At 35.3% G+C, this 18,650-nt stretch overlaps 1 protein-coding gene across 1 annotated transcript in view; it reads right to left on the bottom strand.

Annotated features, from left to right (window-relative positions):
• CATSPERE (catsper channel auxiliary subunit epsilon) overlaps window positions 1-18,650 on the bottom strand; it is an 84,497-nt gene that overhangs the window by 37,754 nt on the left and 28,093 nt on the right. The window contains exons 9-11 of the mRNA XM_019730846.3: window positions 16,640-17,132; window positions 9,560-10,037; window positions 4,894-5,336 (exon numbers count right to left, since the gene is read on the bottom strand). Coding sequence (XP_019586405.3) covers window positions 4,894-5,336; window positions 9,560-10,037; window positions 16,640-17,132 — 1,414 coding nt within the window. The remainder of the gene's footprint in view (window positions 1-4,893; window positions 5,337-9,559; window positions 10,038-16,639; window positions 17,133-18,650) is intronic.

Here is an 18,650-nt window from a genome sequence, read left to right as displayed (position 1 = left end):
TCAAAATAAGATTAGTTACTTGAATGGAAGACCTTAAACTGAAACTGGAGGCCAAACCAGTCCGGGGCTCATGCTGCCTGCACAGCTCAGCCAATAGCCTGACACAGGAGTTGGGTCATAGAATAAACATTTATTATCAGAGCACCGGTGGTCTGAGAAGGCAGTGGATTAACACCTCCAAAAACTGCCTTCACATTCTCAGACCAGCCTGGGATATTTAAAAGACAATAGAGGCATTCCTCCAGAGGCCATATGATGGTTCCAGGGGTCTGCATGGAGCCTCCCCTCTGGCAATGTGGCTCTCCAATGTGGTCATCAACCCAGGAGCAGTGATGACAGTAACCTGGAAAGAATGCTAGGCCATAAAGATTGTGATCAGTAAGCATGGAGTATTGTGATCCGGCAGCAAGCATAAGTTTCAGGGTAATTATCTAAAGTAGGGGATATTCCAAACTTAAGAACTTGGACAGGGGACATTCCAAGCTCAAACCACAGAGAGGGGGTTGATCAACTGTTAAGCTCTAAAGCAGGGAGAGGCAAGGCCAGGGACAGGGACATTGCAAGGCCTCTTTTGTAGGGGTCCCAACCGGGCCCTGTTCCAAAATTATTAAAAACTTCTAAAAGTAAACATAGGTGGCAAGCTTTTTGACATTGGTCTTGGCAATGATTTTTTGGATTTAACACCTAAAGCAAAGGCAACAAAAGCAAAAGTAAAACAAGTGGGACTGCATCAAACTAGAGAGCTTGTGTACAGCAAAGAAAACATCAACAAAATGAAAAGGTAACCTAATGAATTGGAGAATACAGTTGCAAATCATAAATCTGATAAAGGTTTACTATCCCTAATTTATGAGGAACTCAAACAAGTCAACAGCAAAAAAAGAAACAACTTCAATTAAAAAAAATGGGGAGAGGATCTGAAGAGACGGTTTTACAAAAAAGAGATACAGATGGCTACCAGGTGCATGAAAAGGTTCTCAGCATCACTAATCATCAGAGAAATGCAAAGCAAAACCATCATGGGCTATTACCTCACATCTGTTAGAATGGCTATTATCAAAAAGACAAGAGATAACAAGTATTGGCAAGGAGGTGGAGAAAAGGGAACCCCTGTGCACAGTTGGTGGGAATGGAAATTGGTGGGGCTACTATGGAAAACATTATGGAGGTTCCTCAAAAATTAAAATCATATGATGCACCAAATCCACTTCTGGGTATTTATCTGAAGGAAACAAAAAGACTACTTCAAAAAGATATGCTTATCCCCCCGTTCATTGCAGTATTATTTATAGTAGCTAAGACATGGGTGCCATCCAAGTGTCCTTCGATTTTCGATGAATAAATGGATAAAAAAATGTGATATACACACAATGGATTATTTTTCAGCCACAAAAAGAAGGAACTCCTGCCATTTGCAACAACATAGACTGAATTTGAAGACATTATTATTTTATTTATATGCGAAATCTAAGAAACAGACAAACAAAAAACCTAAAAAACCAAAAACACCCCAAAATAGCCCTATGAACTCATAAATGCAGAGAACAGATTGGTCATTGTCAGAGGTGTGTGTGTGTGTGTGTGTGTGTGTGTGTGTGTGTGTGTGTGTGTGGAGGGGGCGAAATGGGTGAAGGCAGTCAAAAGGTACAGACTTTCAGTTATAAAATAAATAAATCATGGGGATGTAATGTACATCATGATGACGATAGTTCATAATACTGTATTGCAGATTTGAAAGTTGCTGAGAGAGTAGATCTTAAAAGTTATCATCACAAGAAAAACATTTGTAACTGTGGGTTGATGGATGTTAACTAGACTTGTTTTGGTGATCTTTTCACAATATGTACAAATATTAAATCATTATGTTATATACCTGAAACTAGTATCATATGGTATGTCAATTATATCTCAATTTAGAAAAGGAGTTAGCTCAATTAAGATATTAAAAATAATTTTTAAAATTTCAAAACTTTTGGTTTAAATATCACTAAGAAAGTAGCTAGTAGCATTAAGAACTTTTCAAAATGAAAGTTATCCACTTTGGTATATGAGTGTTATATTCAATTTTTTTAAAAAATGAATGATTAGCTATAATGCTTAGTGCCATTCTAGCTAATAATTAGCTTGAGAAGTTATAGTGACCCAATCTGTATGATATAAGCAAACTTATATTATATACAAGGTTATTAAAGCATACTACTCTTATAATTCATCAAATCTAAGATGCCATAGGATGTAAGACTCATGCATATTTCAGAGATGTTAAGTCTAAAAAAATAAAAGAGCCTAGAATTCAAATATGGTGGTAGTAACACATATGGTGCTTACTATGTGCCAGCTGATCTAAGTCCTATATATACATATTAATTTATTTAATCCTCATAATAATTATTCTTATCATTACTTAGATGAGAGAACTAAGGCACAGATTTAAAAACTTCTCAATGTCATCAGTTAGTGATAGAGCCAGTATATTATTAAAACACACAAATTTTTCATTGTCCTTGGTAATTTCTATATTTTGGTTGGTAACTTATAATTTGAAGGGCTGAATTTCAAATGGGCAAACATACATTATACATCCAATTCTTAAAAAGGAGGCCTATAAGAGTGTACGAATATACATATCGGGGATAGATAATCAAAGAAAATTTCCTTGGGCTGAGGAAAAGTGTAAATCTTTTCTGTTTTTGTTCTGAAAGGAGGGGATATGTTAGCTTCAGAAAAGTGAATTAAATATACTCCTTGTTTCTTGAAACACAATCAATCCTGTCTCATTTTATTTATTGCAATTTTCCCCTGTATCTTCTTCTCCCATACCCTTCCCCCATAACAGGCACCCGTAACATATATCAAACAAGTATTATTCATTTTACAAGGATACAAAGATACTCAATAACATATATCAAACAAGCATGATATACCTCAGCCTCTTAATCACTGAACACTATTTTTCACTCAATACTGTTTTAAGATCTATCCATGTCACTGTATGCAAATCTATATCAGCTTTATTTGTTTCCATACCTGTTAATGCTGCATTGCATTATTATTGTAATTGTGGAATTAAATGCTATGGACTAATGAAATATGAGTGTATGCGTGTAAAAAGGGAGTACTGTTTTCCTGAGACATAAGTTGCTTTGGAAAATTTTGATAAAGCAACCCACTAAAGAAATTGCTGAATTAGGTGTGAGAAAGATCACAGTAAAAGACTGAAACAAATTGTGAAAATCTAGAACTTTGGTTGTTTTAAGTGTCTTTAAGTTTTCCCCCCTCTATTTTAAAGAGACTGAAATGGGAACTCAGGAACGATAATATCATGAATAAGGTTATACAAGAAAGGAGCTGAGGAACTCCCTAAGTGGACTTATTTAAAAACAAACACACAAACAAAAGTCTGTGGTCCTGTATTAAAAGATTGACTAATGAATGTATATTCATTTATTTACGTTAAAGTAAAATGTTTCACATATATCGGTTTCAATTTTTATGATTCTCAGCATCAACCGACTTTGAAATTACCTGAAAACTTTCATGCCTTTGTATCAGTTAAGAGGCCCCCTAAGCTTAAGGAAGGTGGGCCTAGAAGAGGAAGTGTTAGATAAGGCAAGGGTTTCAAGGTCTGGGTGGTTGTAACTAAATGCTCTTCTTGCTGAAGGATTAAAATGTAGCATAGCGTTCTGCAGATGTAGCTGTAAACAGGATGAACTTGACAGGAAACAACCAGATAAGTGTAGCCAATTGCAAAGAACAAATCAACATATAAGTAACCAAATAATGTATATAAGCAATAGCTAAGCCTCCTTTTAGGGAGACAGAGCACTGGCTGTGAATCCTCTGTCTCCTTTACTTGCTACCAGTAAATAAAACTACCTAATGACAACCATGACTTATTCTTGAATAGAATACCCCAAGCAGTGAACACCTTGAGTTCGGTAAAAGAAGTGGGGAATACAATACACAATATTTGGGAAGACATTTTAGTAACACGTAAAATGCTTATGCTATAATAGTAATTGGAAAAGTAGTACACAAAGCAATATACCCAGTACACGTAACACCTATTGTGATAGAATTTTTGCAAAGATGACTGCAATTATTCCTCCCATTCCTATATGCATGTCCTTTTACAGTATACATTGGCTGTTCTTCCATCAAGAAGCAGAGTCTATTTCCCCATCCTGTTAATTTGGGCTGGTCTTGTGAATTGCATTGATGACTAGAATGAGGTCAAATCTAGGTCCCAAGAGGCCTTGTGATTTCTGCTCTCACCCTCTTGGAACGTTGCCCTGAGACTGCTGTGCAAAGAAGTCATGTCTAGTCTGGAGGATAGAAACCACATGGAACAGAGACAAGTGCTCCAGCTGAAGCCCCTTATACTAACAAGCCAGTGCTTGCAGCAACCACTTGACATGTGAATGAGGCCATCTTAAGTCATACTGCCCCAGACAAGCCACCAGATGACCACAGCCTCATGAATGAACCCAGATGAAACCCACTGAAATGCCCAGATATGCACAACCCAAATTGTTGACTCACAGACTTGGTTATTGTTTGAGACAATTAGGTTTTGGGGTGGTGTTATACTACAATAGATAGTAGATTGAACTCTCCAGAAAAGCCAGGCATTGGAAAAAGAAAAGGAAGCAAATAATAGAATTAACAGTCAGAGTTTTGCAGAAATGTATTTTAGGTGGGAAAGAGTTCTTGGATATTGAGAGTGAAAATTGTGGCTCAGGAATTAATAATGGCTTGTCCTATTATTATTTATTAAAAGCATGTATATTTCTCAATGGTTTCCAGGCCTAGAAGGGAAATCTGTTTTTAAAAAATGTTAATACTTTTCAATTTATTAAAATCAAAATAATAAATTTTAAAATATTAACTTACCATAGTTTTAGTGCAGTATCCTAAGGCAATTTCGTAGTAAATATAATTTTTCTCTTCTAATATTTTTGGGCCATATGATTCCACAATCATATACAGACCGATATTTTCTGGATAGACTATTTGAACCCAAACTGATAGGTTCTCTCCCTTGTCCAAAAGGTGATAAACATGAGAAGCATTATGATAAAATGCCATGAAGGGGCATTTTTCGTTTGTTTTGAAAGTTACACTTTGTGCTTCCAGTCTTATGGGATAGTCCTGTATATGTATTGTGCCATTGTCAAAAACATTTAAGATATATATTTCAGCAGATGTATGCAAGAAAATTGCTGATTTTGTTACATTATTTGTCCATAAATGTAGCTTTGTTGCATCTCTAATATTAATCTTGAAATAAAACATTATATTATTTTCCATTTTTACCAAAATATTTCCATAATAATCTGGAAAAAAAGGACAAAAGTGTGTTATTCTAAATAACCATAAATCCATGCTGCTTTATTTAAGTGCACTTTTAACCAAAATAATTTCTTTTATAATGACGGAGTATTTATGTACTTTGAGAAAATTAGAGTGCAGAGGCACAAACCTACAACTTTACACAATGCTGGATAACTTCTCCTCTGCTTCCAAGTAGAGCAGTTTTTTCCCCCCCCTGGATACTTTTCTCCTTGCATTCACTGTGTCACATTTATATATCACATCATTTACAGAGAAAAAAGAGTGAGTGTGTTAAATAATGAGCATGACAGGAATGGCATTATTAGGAAGCGTTGTATTATTGAGGCAGGATAAGTAGCCTAGGAAACGGATCTCCGCCTCCAGATACAATATGAGGCAACTCCCTAGTTACATTTTCACAAGAAACTGTATCCGGCACCTGTGGCTAGAGAAAAACAAGAACAAGTTTAATCTGGCAGGAGCAGTATCCATGACTGGGACCTGACCTTTAACTAATTATAAGGTCATTTACATTGCAGTTACTGCGACTCCCGTCATGCACCCAATACCATGACAGTTCCTGAGATCAAGAGTATGAAACTGAGGGTACCACCTACTGGGAGGAGACAGATGAGCCACATCAATGTCACATCCCCAAGTCCTGACCCTGGAGGTATAAAAAGCCCTGATCAGGGCTTCCTCAGGGTGACTCAGTCTTTGAGTTCACCTGCACTTCCATCTCAAGTGTATACTTTCACTTTAATAAACTCCCTGCATTATCCTACATCTGTTTTTCTCTTGAATTCTTTCTTGAGCAGAGATAAGAACCTGGTTATTGCTCCAGGTTGAGTCCTCTCTTGGACAACATCTCAGACTAAATTACGTCCCCCCAAAATGCATACGTTGAAGCCCTAACTCCCATTGTGACTGTATGTGGAGGTAGAGTCTTTAAAGAGGTAATTAAAGTTAAATGAAGTCATAAGGGTGGGACCCTAATCCAACATGAACTAGTGTCCTTATAAGAGGAGGAAAAGACACCAGATCTCTCTCTCTCTCTCTCTCTCTCTCTCTCTCTCTCTCTCTCTCTCTCCATGCACACAGAGGAAGGGCTATGTGAGGACACAGTAAGAAGGTGGCTGTCGTCTCGAAGCCAGGAAGAGAGTCCTCACCAGAAAGCAACCTTGATGACACTTTGATCTTGACATCTAGCCTCCAGAAACATGAGAAAATAAATTTCTATTGTTTAAGCCTCCTAGTCTGTGGTATTTTGTTATGGTAGCTCTAGCAGAAGAATACAATTGGGATGAAGGAATAGGGGTAGAATTGACACCTCGTCAGATTCACTCTGTAAATAATAATAAATTTTCTTCTCTTAATACAGTATTACGCTTAAGTCATAGAGGTTCATAGATAATACGTCTCTTAACCTCTTTGGTTCTAGAGCCATATCTGTAAAATTAACAGTTAAACTAGTTGATTTCACAGCTTTCTTTCCAGATACAACATACTTTGTGTACAGCTTCTAGGGGTATACTTTCTTTAATTGTAATTAAATTCCTAAATGAGAAATGCCAATATTTTTAGGATCAGAATACTTTAATAAGGTATCGGTGTCAACATACCTTTCCTTATAGTTAAGCTCCCATATGGCTATAATACCAGTAGGAATTTGACAATATAATAATGCTCATGAAATTGTTACACTGACAGGTAAGATTAATACGAAGCTTGAAATATTTTTCAGAATATATTAGTAAAACTGCAAAGGTAAAATGCCTTTAATGCTGGGGCAACACACACTGGAAATCAAACACCAGTGTTTTCATGTCAGTAACCCTTCAAGTTTTGCCATGTTGTGAGGCAGAACTACGGTGCCACAGTGATTTGGGCAATACAGTGACTAGGAAATTTTCTCATATAACTTAGATTTCTTTCTGCATTCCATTTTGTTTTGTTTGCTTTTGGCAATAAAGCCATCCAGGCTTACCAAATCCTTGGCCTATTGTGCTTTGTGTGTGTTTCTAGAAATTTCACAAGGTGGAAGGAGAGAAAACTGTGGGTGGATGACATAATAAAATATATCTCTGTTGAATGAATAAAGTAATTGTAAGATATGTAGTATGATGAGAGATAAAATATAAAACATCACAAAAAATACATTGTTTTTGGCTTTTATAGAATGTCCAAGTCGTTTCGTGATATGATCCCTGTTTTCATTAAACAATCTTATCTCTTACTACTTTTTGCTTCACACTCTGTTCTCTAGTTATTCTGAACTAATTTCAGTTCTACAAAGTTGCCTTGTTCTCTCCCACCTCCAGATCTTTGCTACCTCAATCCGCTATCCCGTCTAGTGATCTAAATTTTCTAATATATTTTCTCCCCCTAGTTTCAGTTTAGAAGTCATTTAATCCATGCTGATTTTTCTGATCTCATAAATCTGGGTTAGATGCCCTTTTTTGTATGCTTTCCATCACCCTCTCTTTTGCCAATCATACTGCTCATTAAAAACATTATTAAATGAACTTTGGATTAAATATGAAGTTAAGATGAAAATTAGGAATGATTTAAAAAATAATGAGAATAAGAATACTATATATAATAGTTTGTGGGATGCAGCTAAAGCCACACAGAGAAAAATTCATAGCCTTATGCTTATTCATAGCTTTAAATGCTTAGACAACAAGAAAGACTGAAAATAAATGAACTAATTTAATTTAAGAAGTAGGCAACAGAACATCAAAGGTACAAAAAGAAAGGAGAAGTGAAGAATCGATGACAAAATAATGAAAAAAGGAAGTAAATTTGAAGAATACAATTGAGTCCTTTTTAAAGGAAAAGAAAACAAAAACAAAAATCCCCCAAGATCATAAACAATATCTTGCAAGCCAAATTAACAAAGGATGGGGCTCAAACATCATTATAAATGAGAAAATATACAATTACAAATATGTGAGAAATTTAAAGATTAAAATGTGATTTAAAACCGTTGCTAATAAATTAAAAATCTCAATAAAATAATTTTCTAGGAAAATACAAACTTTTAAAATTGACTCAAGAGAGATGAAAGATTTGAATAGACCAATCACAGAAAATAAAAATAAGGGAGAAATACAACATTTGTGGTTGGGAAGACCTAATATTGCAAATATGCAATCATTTATTCAGTAAGTATTACTGACTGTCTACTATGGCTACACTTCCTAGACACTTGGCAGGGAGACATTAATAAAAACAAAACAAAACAAAAAACAGAAAGATCCTTCTCTTGTGTAGCTTCTATTCCCTCCAGGAAAGGCAGCCAATAAACATGAAAATAAGTAAATGATATAGTGTGTTAGGTGATTAAGGCTACAGTAATCAAAATAATGTAGAGCAGATAGATGAGTGAAACAAAATGGCCTAGAAACTGAACCCAGTTAACATGAGGAATGAATACATAATAAAGGTGGCATTTCAGATCTGTGGGGTAAGGGTTGCTTAATAAGAGTGGTTTGATGCTAAGTGAAATAAGTCAGAGAAAGACAAATACCGTATGATATAACATACATGTGGAATCTAAAGACCAAAATAAATGAACAAACAGAACAGAAACAGACTCATTGATACAGAGAACAAACTAATGGTTGCCAGAGGGGAGGGGGGTTGGGAGCTGGGTGAAAAAGGTGAAGGGATTAAGAAATACAAATTGGTAGTTACAAAATAGTCATGGCGATGTAAAGTACAGCATAGAGAATATAGTCAATAATGTTGCAAGAATGCCAGGGGGATGCTAGAATAATCGGTGGGATCACTGTGTAAATTATGTAAATGCCTAACAAATAAGTAACTACGTAACTAACTAACTAACTAACTAACTAACTAACTAACTAACTAACTAAAACTAACTAAATACCCAGTTTGTGGTATTTTGTTACAGGAGCCCTAGGAAACTAATACAACACCTTATTGCTTCCTACACTGAAAATGCGTGCGTAACTTGCTTAGATGGTATCTGCTGATTGACCAAAATGAACCCTGAAAAAAAATCCCTGAGTTTGCCATTTTGCTATGTGAGACCATAATTAGCATTAGTAGAATTTGATATCCATATTTAGGTGGTAAGAAGTGCACATAGACCTATCAAAAGCATCGTATGTTTGTGCATTTAAAATTATTACATCTTCTTAAGAAATATGTCTATTATGAAATCTAGAGTAATTTTTGCAGAATGAGAGCATCTCACCTATAAAAACATCGTGAATAATGCTGTCATGTGATAATCTTGATAGATTTCCAGATTCTGTAGGTGTTTGTAAAACTCCAATATCAGTGAAATTGTGATAACAATAGTAGATCCTGTGTTTGTCCCATAGTATTAATTGTGGCAGTGCTGAATATAAAAACTGTGGGATTATAAAACTGTCAGTTGTGACAGTTAATGCAAAGTCTTGGTGCACCAACTGTTTTGTATCTTCGTTATATATCACGAGGTAAATTTTTTTAACAACATTACATGTAATGCAGTAGTTTAATAACAAGGCGAGTTCCAAAGGGTGGCCTGTATACTCAACATTGTGTATAGTCAGAGTAGCAGCTGGTGATATATTTAGAATTTTCCCCAGTTTTTTAGTAGTCATTATTTTGACAAAGTTATGAGGAGTATATCCAAGATAAACTTCATTTCTTGTCCAGACTGCCATGGTACTTCTTCTTTCGGTATCCTGTGACAAAATTGAAATTAATTAGAAAATCTTTGATTTTAGGGACAGTCCTAACAATTTCTGTCTTCTAACTTGCTACATCTAAAAATAAAACAGTAACTACTAAGATTTAATTTTTAGTATATTTCCGAATAAAACTTCAGGCATAGAAATACATGACATAGAAGTATGTCATATTACATATAACCATAAAAGTAAGGTTTTTTTCAGTAATTTTATTCTTTTACATACTGTTTCTATCAGTAGAAATAATTAATCTTAATTCACTTTTAAATCCTCAAAGAGCATCAGCCTTCTCTTTTCTTATGTATTTATTCTCTTTATCCAGGAATACTCCTTTGAACTTGATGTTTACTAAGGTCAAGATATAAGGACACTTCAGAAGTTAAATAATTTTTTGGAATTCCAGATTCCTTAAATATTAGATAGAAAGAAGAGAGACCTTAAAACCTTAATCAAATCAATACTACCTTTTTATGGCACAATCTATTAGAGAAAAAGGCCATTCAGAGACAGCTATGTCTGAAATTCAATGGGTCTAATTTCATTTAGAGAGCCAAGGTCCTCCTTCTCCTCTGTCTCCCTTCCCCAGCTGTTTCTAATTCTTAGAGATTTTTATTTAAAATGTAACATCTCGTAGTTATTACTATATTATTGACCATATTCCCTATGCTTTACTTTACATCCCAATGACTATTTTGTAACTGCCAATTACTACTTCTTAATCCCTTCACCTTTTTCACCCTGCCACCCAACCTTTCTCCCATATATCATGCCAATAAATCTAGTACCCATCTGACACCATATATAGTTATTAAAGTATTATTGACTGTATTCCTTATGCTATACCCTACATCCCCATAACTACTATGTATCAACAAATTTTTACTTCTTAATCCCTTCCTCTTTTTCACTCGCTTCCCCAACCCCTCTCCCATCTGGCAACCATCAAAATGTTCTTCATAAGTTTATTTCTGTCTTGTTTGTTTATTTTGTTCTTTAGATTCCACATATAAGCAAAATCACATTGCATCTGCCTGACATACTCCACTCAGCACAATACACTCCAGGTCTAGCTATACCACCACAGATATCAAGAACCCATTTCCTTCCATGGCTGAGTGATATTCCATTGCATATACATACCACCTCCTCTTTATCCATTCATCTATCAATGGACACCAAGGCTGCCTCCACATGTCGGCCATTGTAAACAATGCTGCAATGAACATATGGATACACATGTCCCCTTGAAGTAGCATTTTGGGTTTCTTTGGACAAATACCCTGAAGTGTGTTTACTGAGTCCTTCTTTGTCTCTTGTTCTAGTCTTTGTTTTAAAGACTATTTTGTCTAATATAAGTATTGCTACCTCTGCTTTTGTTTGTTTGTTTGTTTCCATTTTCATGAAATATCATTTTCTGTCCAGTTACAATCTGAAGTGAGTCTCTTGTAGGCAGGATATGTAAGAGTCTTGTTTTCTTATCCATTCAGCCATGTTATCTTTTTGCCAGGTTAGGGTAGCTTTCTGTCATTATTTCTTCTAATAGGTTTTCAATTCTTTGCTCTCTCTCTTCTCCTGATATTCCTATGATGTGAATGTTGGTACACTTCATGTTGTCCCAGAGACCCCTTCAACTGTCCTCATTTTTTTGGATTCTTTCCTCATTTTGCTGTTCTGATTGGGTATTTTCTGCTACCTTCTCTTCTTTCTTTTTTTTTCCAAGTCAAGTTGTTGTCCTTTCAGTCTTAGTTGTGGAGGGCGCAGCTCAGCTCCAGGTCCAGTTGCCGTTGCTAGTTGCAGGGGGCACAGCCCACCATCCCCTGCGGGAGTCGAACTGGCAACGTTGTGGTTGAGAGGACGCGCTCCAACCAACTGAGCCATCCGGGAGCTCAGTGGCCTCTCAGCTCAAGGTGCTGTGTTTAATCTTAGTTGCAGGGGGCGCTGCCCACCATCCCTTGCGGGACTCAAGGAATTGAACTGGCAACCTTGTGGTTGAGAGCCCACTGGCCCATGTGGGAATCGAACCGGCAGCCTTCGGAGTTAGGAGCATAGAACTCTAACTGCCTGAGCCACCGGGCCGGCCCCACCTTCTCTTCTAAATTGCTGATTCGATCCTCTGATTTATCTAATCTGTTGATTCCCTCTAATGTATTTCCGTTATTACATTCTTTAATTCTGGCTTTATTGTTTAATTCTTTTTTATTGTTTCTATCTCCATTTTTATGTTTCCTATCTCTTTGTTGAAGTTCTCCCTGAGATCACTGAGCATCTTTATAACCAGTGTTTTGGACTCTGTATCTGGTAGATTGCTTGTCTCCATTTTGTTTAGTTATTTTTCTAGAACTTTGTTCTTTTATTTGGGACATGTTTCTTTGTTTCCCCATTTTGGCTGCCTCCCTGTGTTTGTTTCTATGTATTAGGTGTGGCTGCTATGCCTCCCAGTCTTAGTACCGTGGCCTATGTAGTACGAGTCCTGTGGGGTCCAGTGGCACAGTCTCTCTGGTCACCTGAGCCAGGTGCTGCAGGCGTGTCCCTTGTGTGGGTTGTGTGTGTCCTTGTTATAGTTGAGCCTTAGTTACTGTTTGCACATCAATGGGAGGGGTTGACCCTCAGGCTGATTGGTTGTAAGAACGGGTCATTACTACAGTGGAGGAGTTGCTGTGCTATGCTGACTCTATGGAAAAGGATTCATTTAGCAGGGCTGTGGTACCTGCCCAGTCTGCCCTTTGGGTTTGTCATCCTTGCAGGTTGCTGGGTGATGTTCTGGCTCTGTTTGAAGCTGGCTACCGGGCATGCCAGATCTGGGCCTCCTGGAAGACATTCAGCCATAGCCTGTGCCCTGCCGGAGGCCACGTGGCATGAGCGGCAACATAGTCTCTATCGTAAATTTTCATTAGTGCTGCTATAGTGCAAAGGCATCTAGAGATAATATACATACACAAATGAGCATGACTGTGTTCCAATGAAACTATTTACAAAAAGGTGGCAGTCTGGTTTACACTGATGGGTGATAGTTTTTCTGACCCATTATGTTGTTTATTCTTGTACATCCTTGCTGATCTTCTTTCTACTTATTTTTATCTATTACTGAAACAGGAGTGTAAAAATCTTCCAATAAATTTTTGGATTTATCTATTTCTTTATTCCATTTAATTAATTTTGGTTCATGTATTTTGAAACTTGGTTGTTAGGTGCATACGTATTTAGGATTGTTATGTCTTCTTGATGCATTGACACTTTTATCATTATATTAATGCCTTTTTTGTTCCTGATTGTTTTCCTAGTTTGTCTGATATTAATAAAGTGACTCCAGCTTTCTTTTAATTAGTGTTTGATGGTATATACTTTTCCAATGTATTACTTTTAATCCAACTACATCTTTATATTTAAAGTGGACTTACTATAGAAAGCATACAACTTGGTCTTTTAAAAAAATCCAACATGACAATCTGTGCTTTTTAATTAGTGTTTTAGGTCATTTACATTTAATGAAATTATTGACATGTGTCTACTCAGCTCTGATATTTTATTGGTTTGTTTGTATCCTCTGGCTTATGTCTCTCTGGTTCCCTTTCCTGCCTGCTTTTGGATTATTTGGAAAAAACAGTTTCAGTATTCCATTTTTATTTATCTGTTGGGTTTTTAAACTCTTTACAGCCTACTTAGAATTAAAACTAATATTTCAAGTGGAATGAAGAAATCTCACTACCCCATAGGTTCCTTTACCTCATTTATGTTGTAATTGTCATATTATATAAACATAAATTAAAACTCCCACCAGAAAGTGTTATATGTTTTAAGTTTTGCTATTACCTGTCATACATATTTTAAGGCACTTAAGGGTATAAAAATCTATTATACCTACATGCCCACCTTTCCTGTTGTTTTTATTCACTCCTGAAGTTTTAAATTTTCCATTTCTCTTCCACCTGATAAGCCTCATTAGGCATTTATTTCTTTTAGAGCAGGTCTGTTGGTAAAAAATTCTCTTATTTTCCTTTATCTAAGAATGTCTTTATTTCTCCTTAATTCCTGAAACACATTCTTGTCTGGAAATAGAATTCTAGGTTGATCTTTTATTTTTTTTCTTTCAGGACTTTAATAATATTGCTTCATTGCCTTCTGTCACCTGTGGCTCCTGATGGGAAATATACCATCACTTGAGTCACTGTGCTCCTATATATGACGTCATTTTTATCTTGTTGCTTTCAAGCTTTTTTCCCCTTTTGGTTTTCAGTAGTTTATGAATTTCTTTGCAATTATTTTGTTTGGAGTTTGTTGAGCTTCATGGTTCATAAATTTATATTTTCTGCCCAACATGGGAAGTTTCTCATCATTATATATCCAGATTTTTTTTTTTTCTACATTATACACTTTCTCCTCTCTTTCTTGGACTCCAGTGATATGAATGTTAAACCGTTTGGTATTGTCCCACAGGTTTGTGAGTTTTGCTTCAATTTTGATAACTTTTTGTACTATTTAGATTAGAAAATTTCTATCGATGTAACTTCCGTCTTATTAACTGTTTCCTCTGTCATGCCATCTCCATTCTGCCATTGAGAAAGTTTAATAAATTGTTACTGTAGCTATTCTATTTATATTCTAAAATCTCTGGTTTTGATTCTCAAAATAATTTTTAAAATTCTTGTTCTAGAGGATAGTTTCATTGGATATATATAATTTTAGGTTGACATTCACTTTATTTCAGTTATTTCAGTATTTCACTGTCATCTCTGTTGATCCTAATTGTTTTATTGTCTTTGTTTACAATTAGTCTTTTCTGTTTGAATACTTTTAATGTCTCATTAGTCTTTGATACCCTACAATTTCATTAATTTGTGTCTAAGTGGGTTTTCTTTTTCCCTATATCAACTGGAATTTATTAGTATTTCAGGATTAAGGATTAATATCTGTCTTTAAGTCTGAAAACTTCTCAGCTCTTTCCCATTCTCTCTAATCTTTTATTTTGGATTTCTGGTTGGATATATGTTGTGTCTCCTCTTTTCCATTCTCTCATCCCTCTTACCCTGTTTTATTGTTGTTTGTTTTCCACAACTTTTTCTCTCATTTTTCATTTTAATTTTTTCTTATCTAATTTACAATGCACTAGTAATTTTTCTTGTATCCAACCTTCTATTTAAGCTTTCCATTGAATTTAATATTTCAATTACTAGTTTTATCTACATTTATTACACGAAATATAGTATTTTAACATTTATCTTTACACATAAAATTAAAAAAAACCCCACGTAATTCGCATACAATAGACCAAATAGGAAACATATGGCATTAAAAGATTTATCACAAAGTAGAAGGCTGTGTAATGACTATGCAGATTAAGAAATAGAATATTGTCAGAATTCCCAAATACCACCCATGATCTCTCCCAATCATTACATCTTTCCTTTCCAGGATAACCACTATCCTAAATTTTATAGTAATGACTTCCTTACTTTTAGTTTTACTAGTTGCCTTGGTTTGATAGATTATCTTTTCCCCTTATGATTTCCATTTTCTTTTCCATTTATTTAAATCTCATAAGGATATTTTATATCTGTCAATCCCAATAGCTGATATCCTTGTAGGAATGATTCTGCTTTTTGTTGTTTCTGCTGACTTCTATGGCATCTTGTTTCTTCATATGCTTTGACATTTTTGAACGTGAGTTCAATTTTGTCAGAATGTTATTTCAAAACCTGACTTTAGGGTTTATTCCTCTGGAAAGAATTTGTATTTGCTTCTGCTTGGCACCAGGCTTAATTATTATTTTTTTGTTTGTTTGTTTTTAACCACATAGGTATTTGTGCCCCAAAGTGCATATGGGTTGGCATCTGATCATGAGTTCTAAAGATAGACCTTTTCTCACTATCTATGAGTTAAAGCTGAGATAGATTTAATTATGTTGGGAAATTTTTGAAGGTGCTTGTTTTACTCAAGAAATTATGAGATGCCCTATCTTGTTCAGGTCCAAGGCTTTGTTTTCAAGTACCAGAGGTCTAAACATCTGGGATCAGCACATGGGCTCCAGGCAGCTGAGATTTTGGAATTTGCTTATGTCTCTGGATTAGTGCCCCAGGATGCCCTCTCTCATCTCAGAATTTCCCTTACTTCCACATAAGACCAGCTATGTGCTAAAAAGAAGGTTTAAATTTTTTATGCAGCACTTTAGATGTTTTGTAATGCTGTAGCTTAAGGATATCTTATTCATGAAATTGTCAGAAATAAGAGTTAATTAATTGTTGAGAACACATGGAGTCTTTGGGGAAAAGAATTGTTTTAATCTTTTGCCAATGTCAAGGTAAAACAAAACTCCCATAATATGACTAAATGACTCTACGTAATAATATATAAGATTCATTTTATTCTCTTTTGTTGGAGGAGCAGCTCTGTAAAGAGGTCTCTGAGAAGTTAGGTCAGGAAGATAGATCTATTTACAATCATAAATAAAATAACTGCAGAAAGCTGCATAATATAGACTGTTATATATATCACTGAATTAAATGGTATGGTAAGTATATCTAAATGTGTAGGTGTAATAAGCATACATGTATGTATATATACATATATATATACTAATATATATATATTATTTTACTAACCTTCAATAAATATTTTAACCAACACCATTTTCTTGATGCAATGCCAATAATTCCACCTTCAGGAAGGTTTTCATTGCTGCCCAGTCTTGTAAATGTGGTAACATTTTTTAGGTAAAGAGTACCTTTTATTAGAAAAAATACTCCATTATAGGATAGGTTCACATCAGACACACTGTGTCTTTCGTCATCAGTCAGAATGTTTGGAGGCACTCTGATTCTGCTCCAAGTACGAAATGAATCGTTTGATTGAAAGGTCTCCATATCGGCTACCACAATAGCAGAGGAAGCAAGACAAGCAAGCCAGTCTGACATTAACTGACTACCACGTGGTGACGAGATTGGTAAAAAGCCAGGCATCTCGGGTATTGTCGACAAAGGAAAAGCCAGCACTAAAAGAAAATCTGCAATAAAGCAATCTTGAAAAGCCACTTTATATCCTTTGATCTCCTTTATTATATCTTCTACTGACATTGGCATTGAGATTTGCCAGGTCCTAAGAAGCGAAAAATAGAACATGTATGAATAAAATGGTCTCTTTCTCTTCTCTCATCTGTCTTTCACAGTGCTGGCATTTATCATCTTTAAGTTTTTTTTTTTTTATCAACATAAATCTGGGTAAAATAAATCAAATAGTATTAAAATGCTACCACTGCCCCATTTCTCCTCATTCTTCACTCTTGTTCCCAAAGGAGAACAATATTGACTCTTAATTTTCTTGTGCAATGTGTCTTCATATTCTCAAATATTCCTATAGAGCTCTGTTAATATATAATTTTTATGCATTATCTATTGGCTTTTTAGATGACAGATGAAGATGTATCTCTCATGAACTATATCTACTAATATATCTTTTCTCTCAAATTAATGTCAGTGTTTAGCTAAATCTATAGTGATTAATTATATTGTTATTACTATGTAAATATTGTTTACTACTGAGCCAGTTATGTACTATGATTATGTTTTCTTTTAAATATATATACATTTATTTATTTATAATATTTTCCCTAGAATTGATAATTATTTTATTTTGAAAATTTGTTTAGTTTTCTAAGTTTTCCAATAGGTAGCTAAAATGGCACTCCATAACATTTTCCATGTGGTAAATACAGAGGTAATCTAGTAATAGTTTCCCAGGATTTCCTTTCACTATTCTCTGGGTTGATTCCACCATTTACTGGATCCACTGCTTTGATATTTTCTGTTTTGCTAAAGCACAATTCTTTAGGAGCTCTCTGCAAAGGATATATGAACATAAAATTTTTTGAGACCCTGAATGTCCAAAAATATCTTTAACAGACTTGCTTGATAATTTAGCTAGGTAGAGACTTCAGAACTTTGAGGGCATTTTCTCCAGTCTTTCTGTATTTAGGTTTATTAATGAGAAGTCAGATGACATATTCATTCTTGTTATTTAAATGGGTTGCCTGTCCATGAGTTTTTGGGATCTTCCCTTTTTTTCTTGGTATTCTAAATTTTGACAGGGCTGGGTCTATCTTTTGAAGTAGACATACAGTGGAATTTGTGAAAACAAGCACTCTCACATATATCTTAGAAGTCGTGGAAAGTTCTCAGGAGCATTTCTCAGCAGGCCAATCCAGGAGATATCAGGCTGTAATGTAGGATGGTCAATAGATGCTTCTTTAGTTTCCTACTTCCTCAATGAATACATCCTTGGCTTGGTGGTGATGGTAATCTGCCCACTCACAATGAGGTCCTGCTAGGTCAAGAGGAACCCATGTTGGGACAATTGTAGGCTTGTCACCAAACTTCTGTGCACTAAACCATGCCACCATGAAACTCAGTGCAATTACCGCATTTTGCAAGTGACACCATTTACTCTAACATTGGTTTCAAGTACATTTTTTTTTAAATCACCAGTACCATTTTGTTAAATTGTCCACTGGCTGTATAATAATCTCATACATGCAGCCTCATTACAACCACGTATCAGTGACTATTTTAAATGGATAACTGGTTAACTACAAGGCTCAGGAAGGACCCAGCACTCAAG

The sequence above is a fragment of the Rhinolophus sinicus genome, chromosome 6, assembly GCF_057876585.1.
Source record: "Rhinolophus sinicus isolate RSI-liver-muscle chromosome 6, RSI-T2T, whole genome shotgun sequence".
NCBI classification, from domain to species: Eukaryota; Metazoa; Chordata; class Mammalia; order Chiroptera; family Rhinolophidae; genus Rhinolophus; species Rhinolophus sinicus.
The sequence above is the reverse complement of the archived record's forward strand: the minus strand, read 5'-3'. Positions and strand labels throughout refer to the sequence as shown.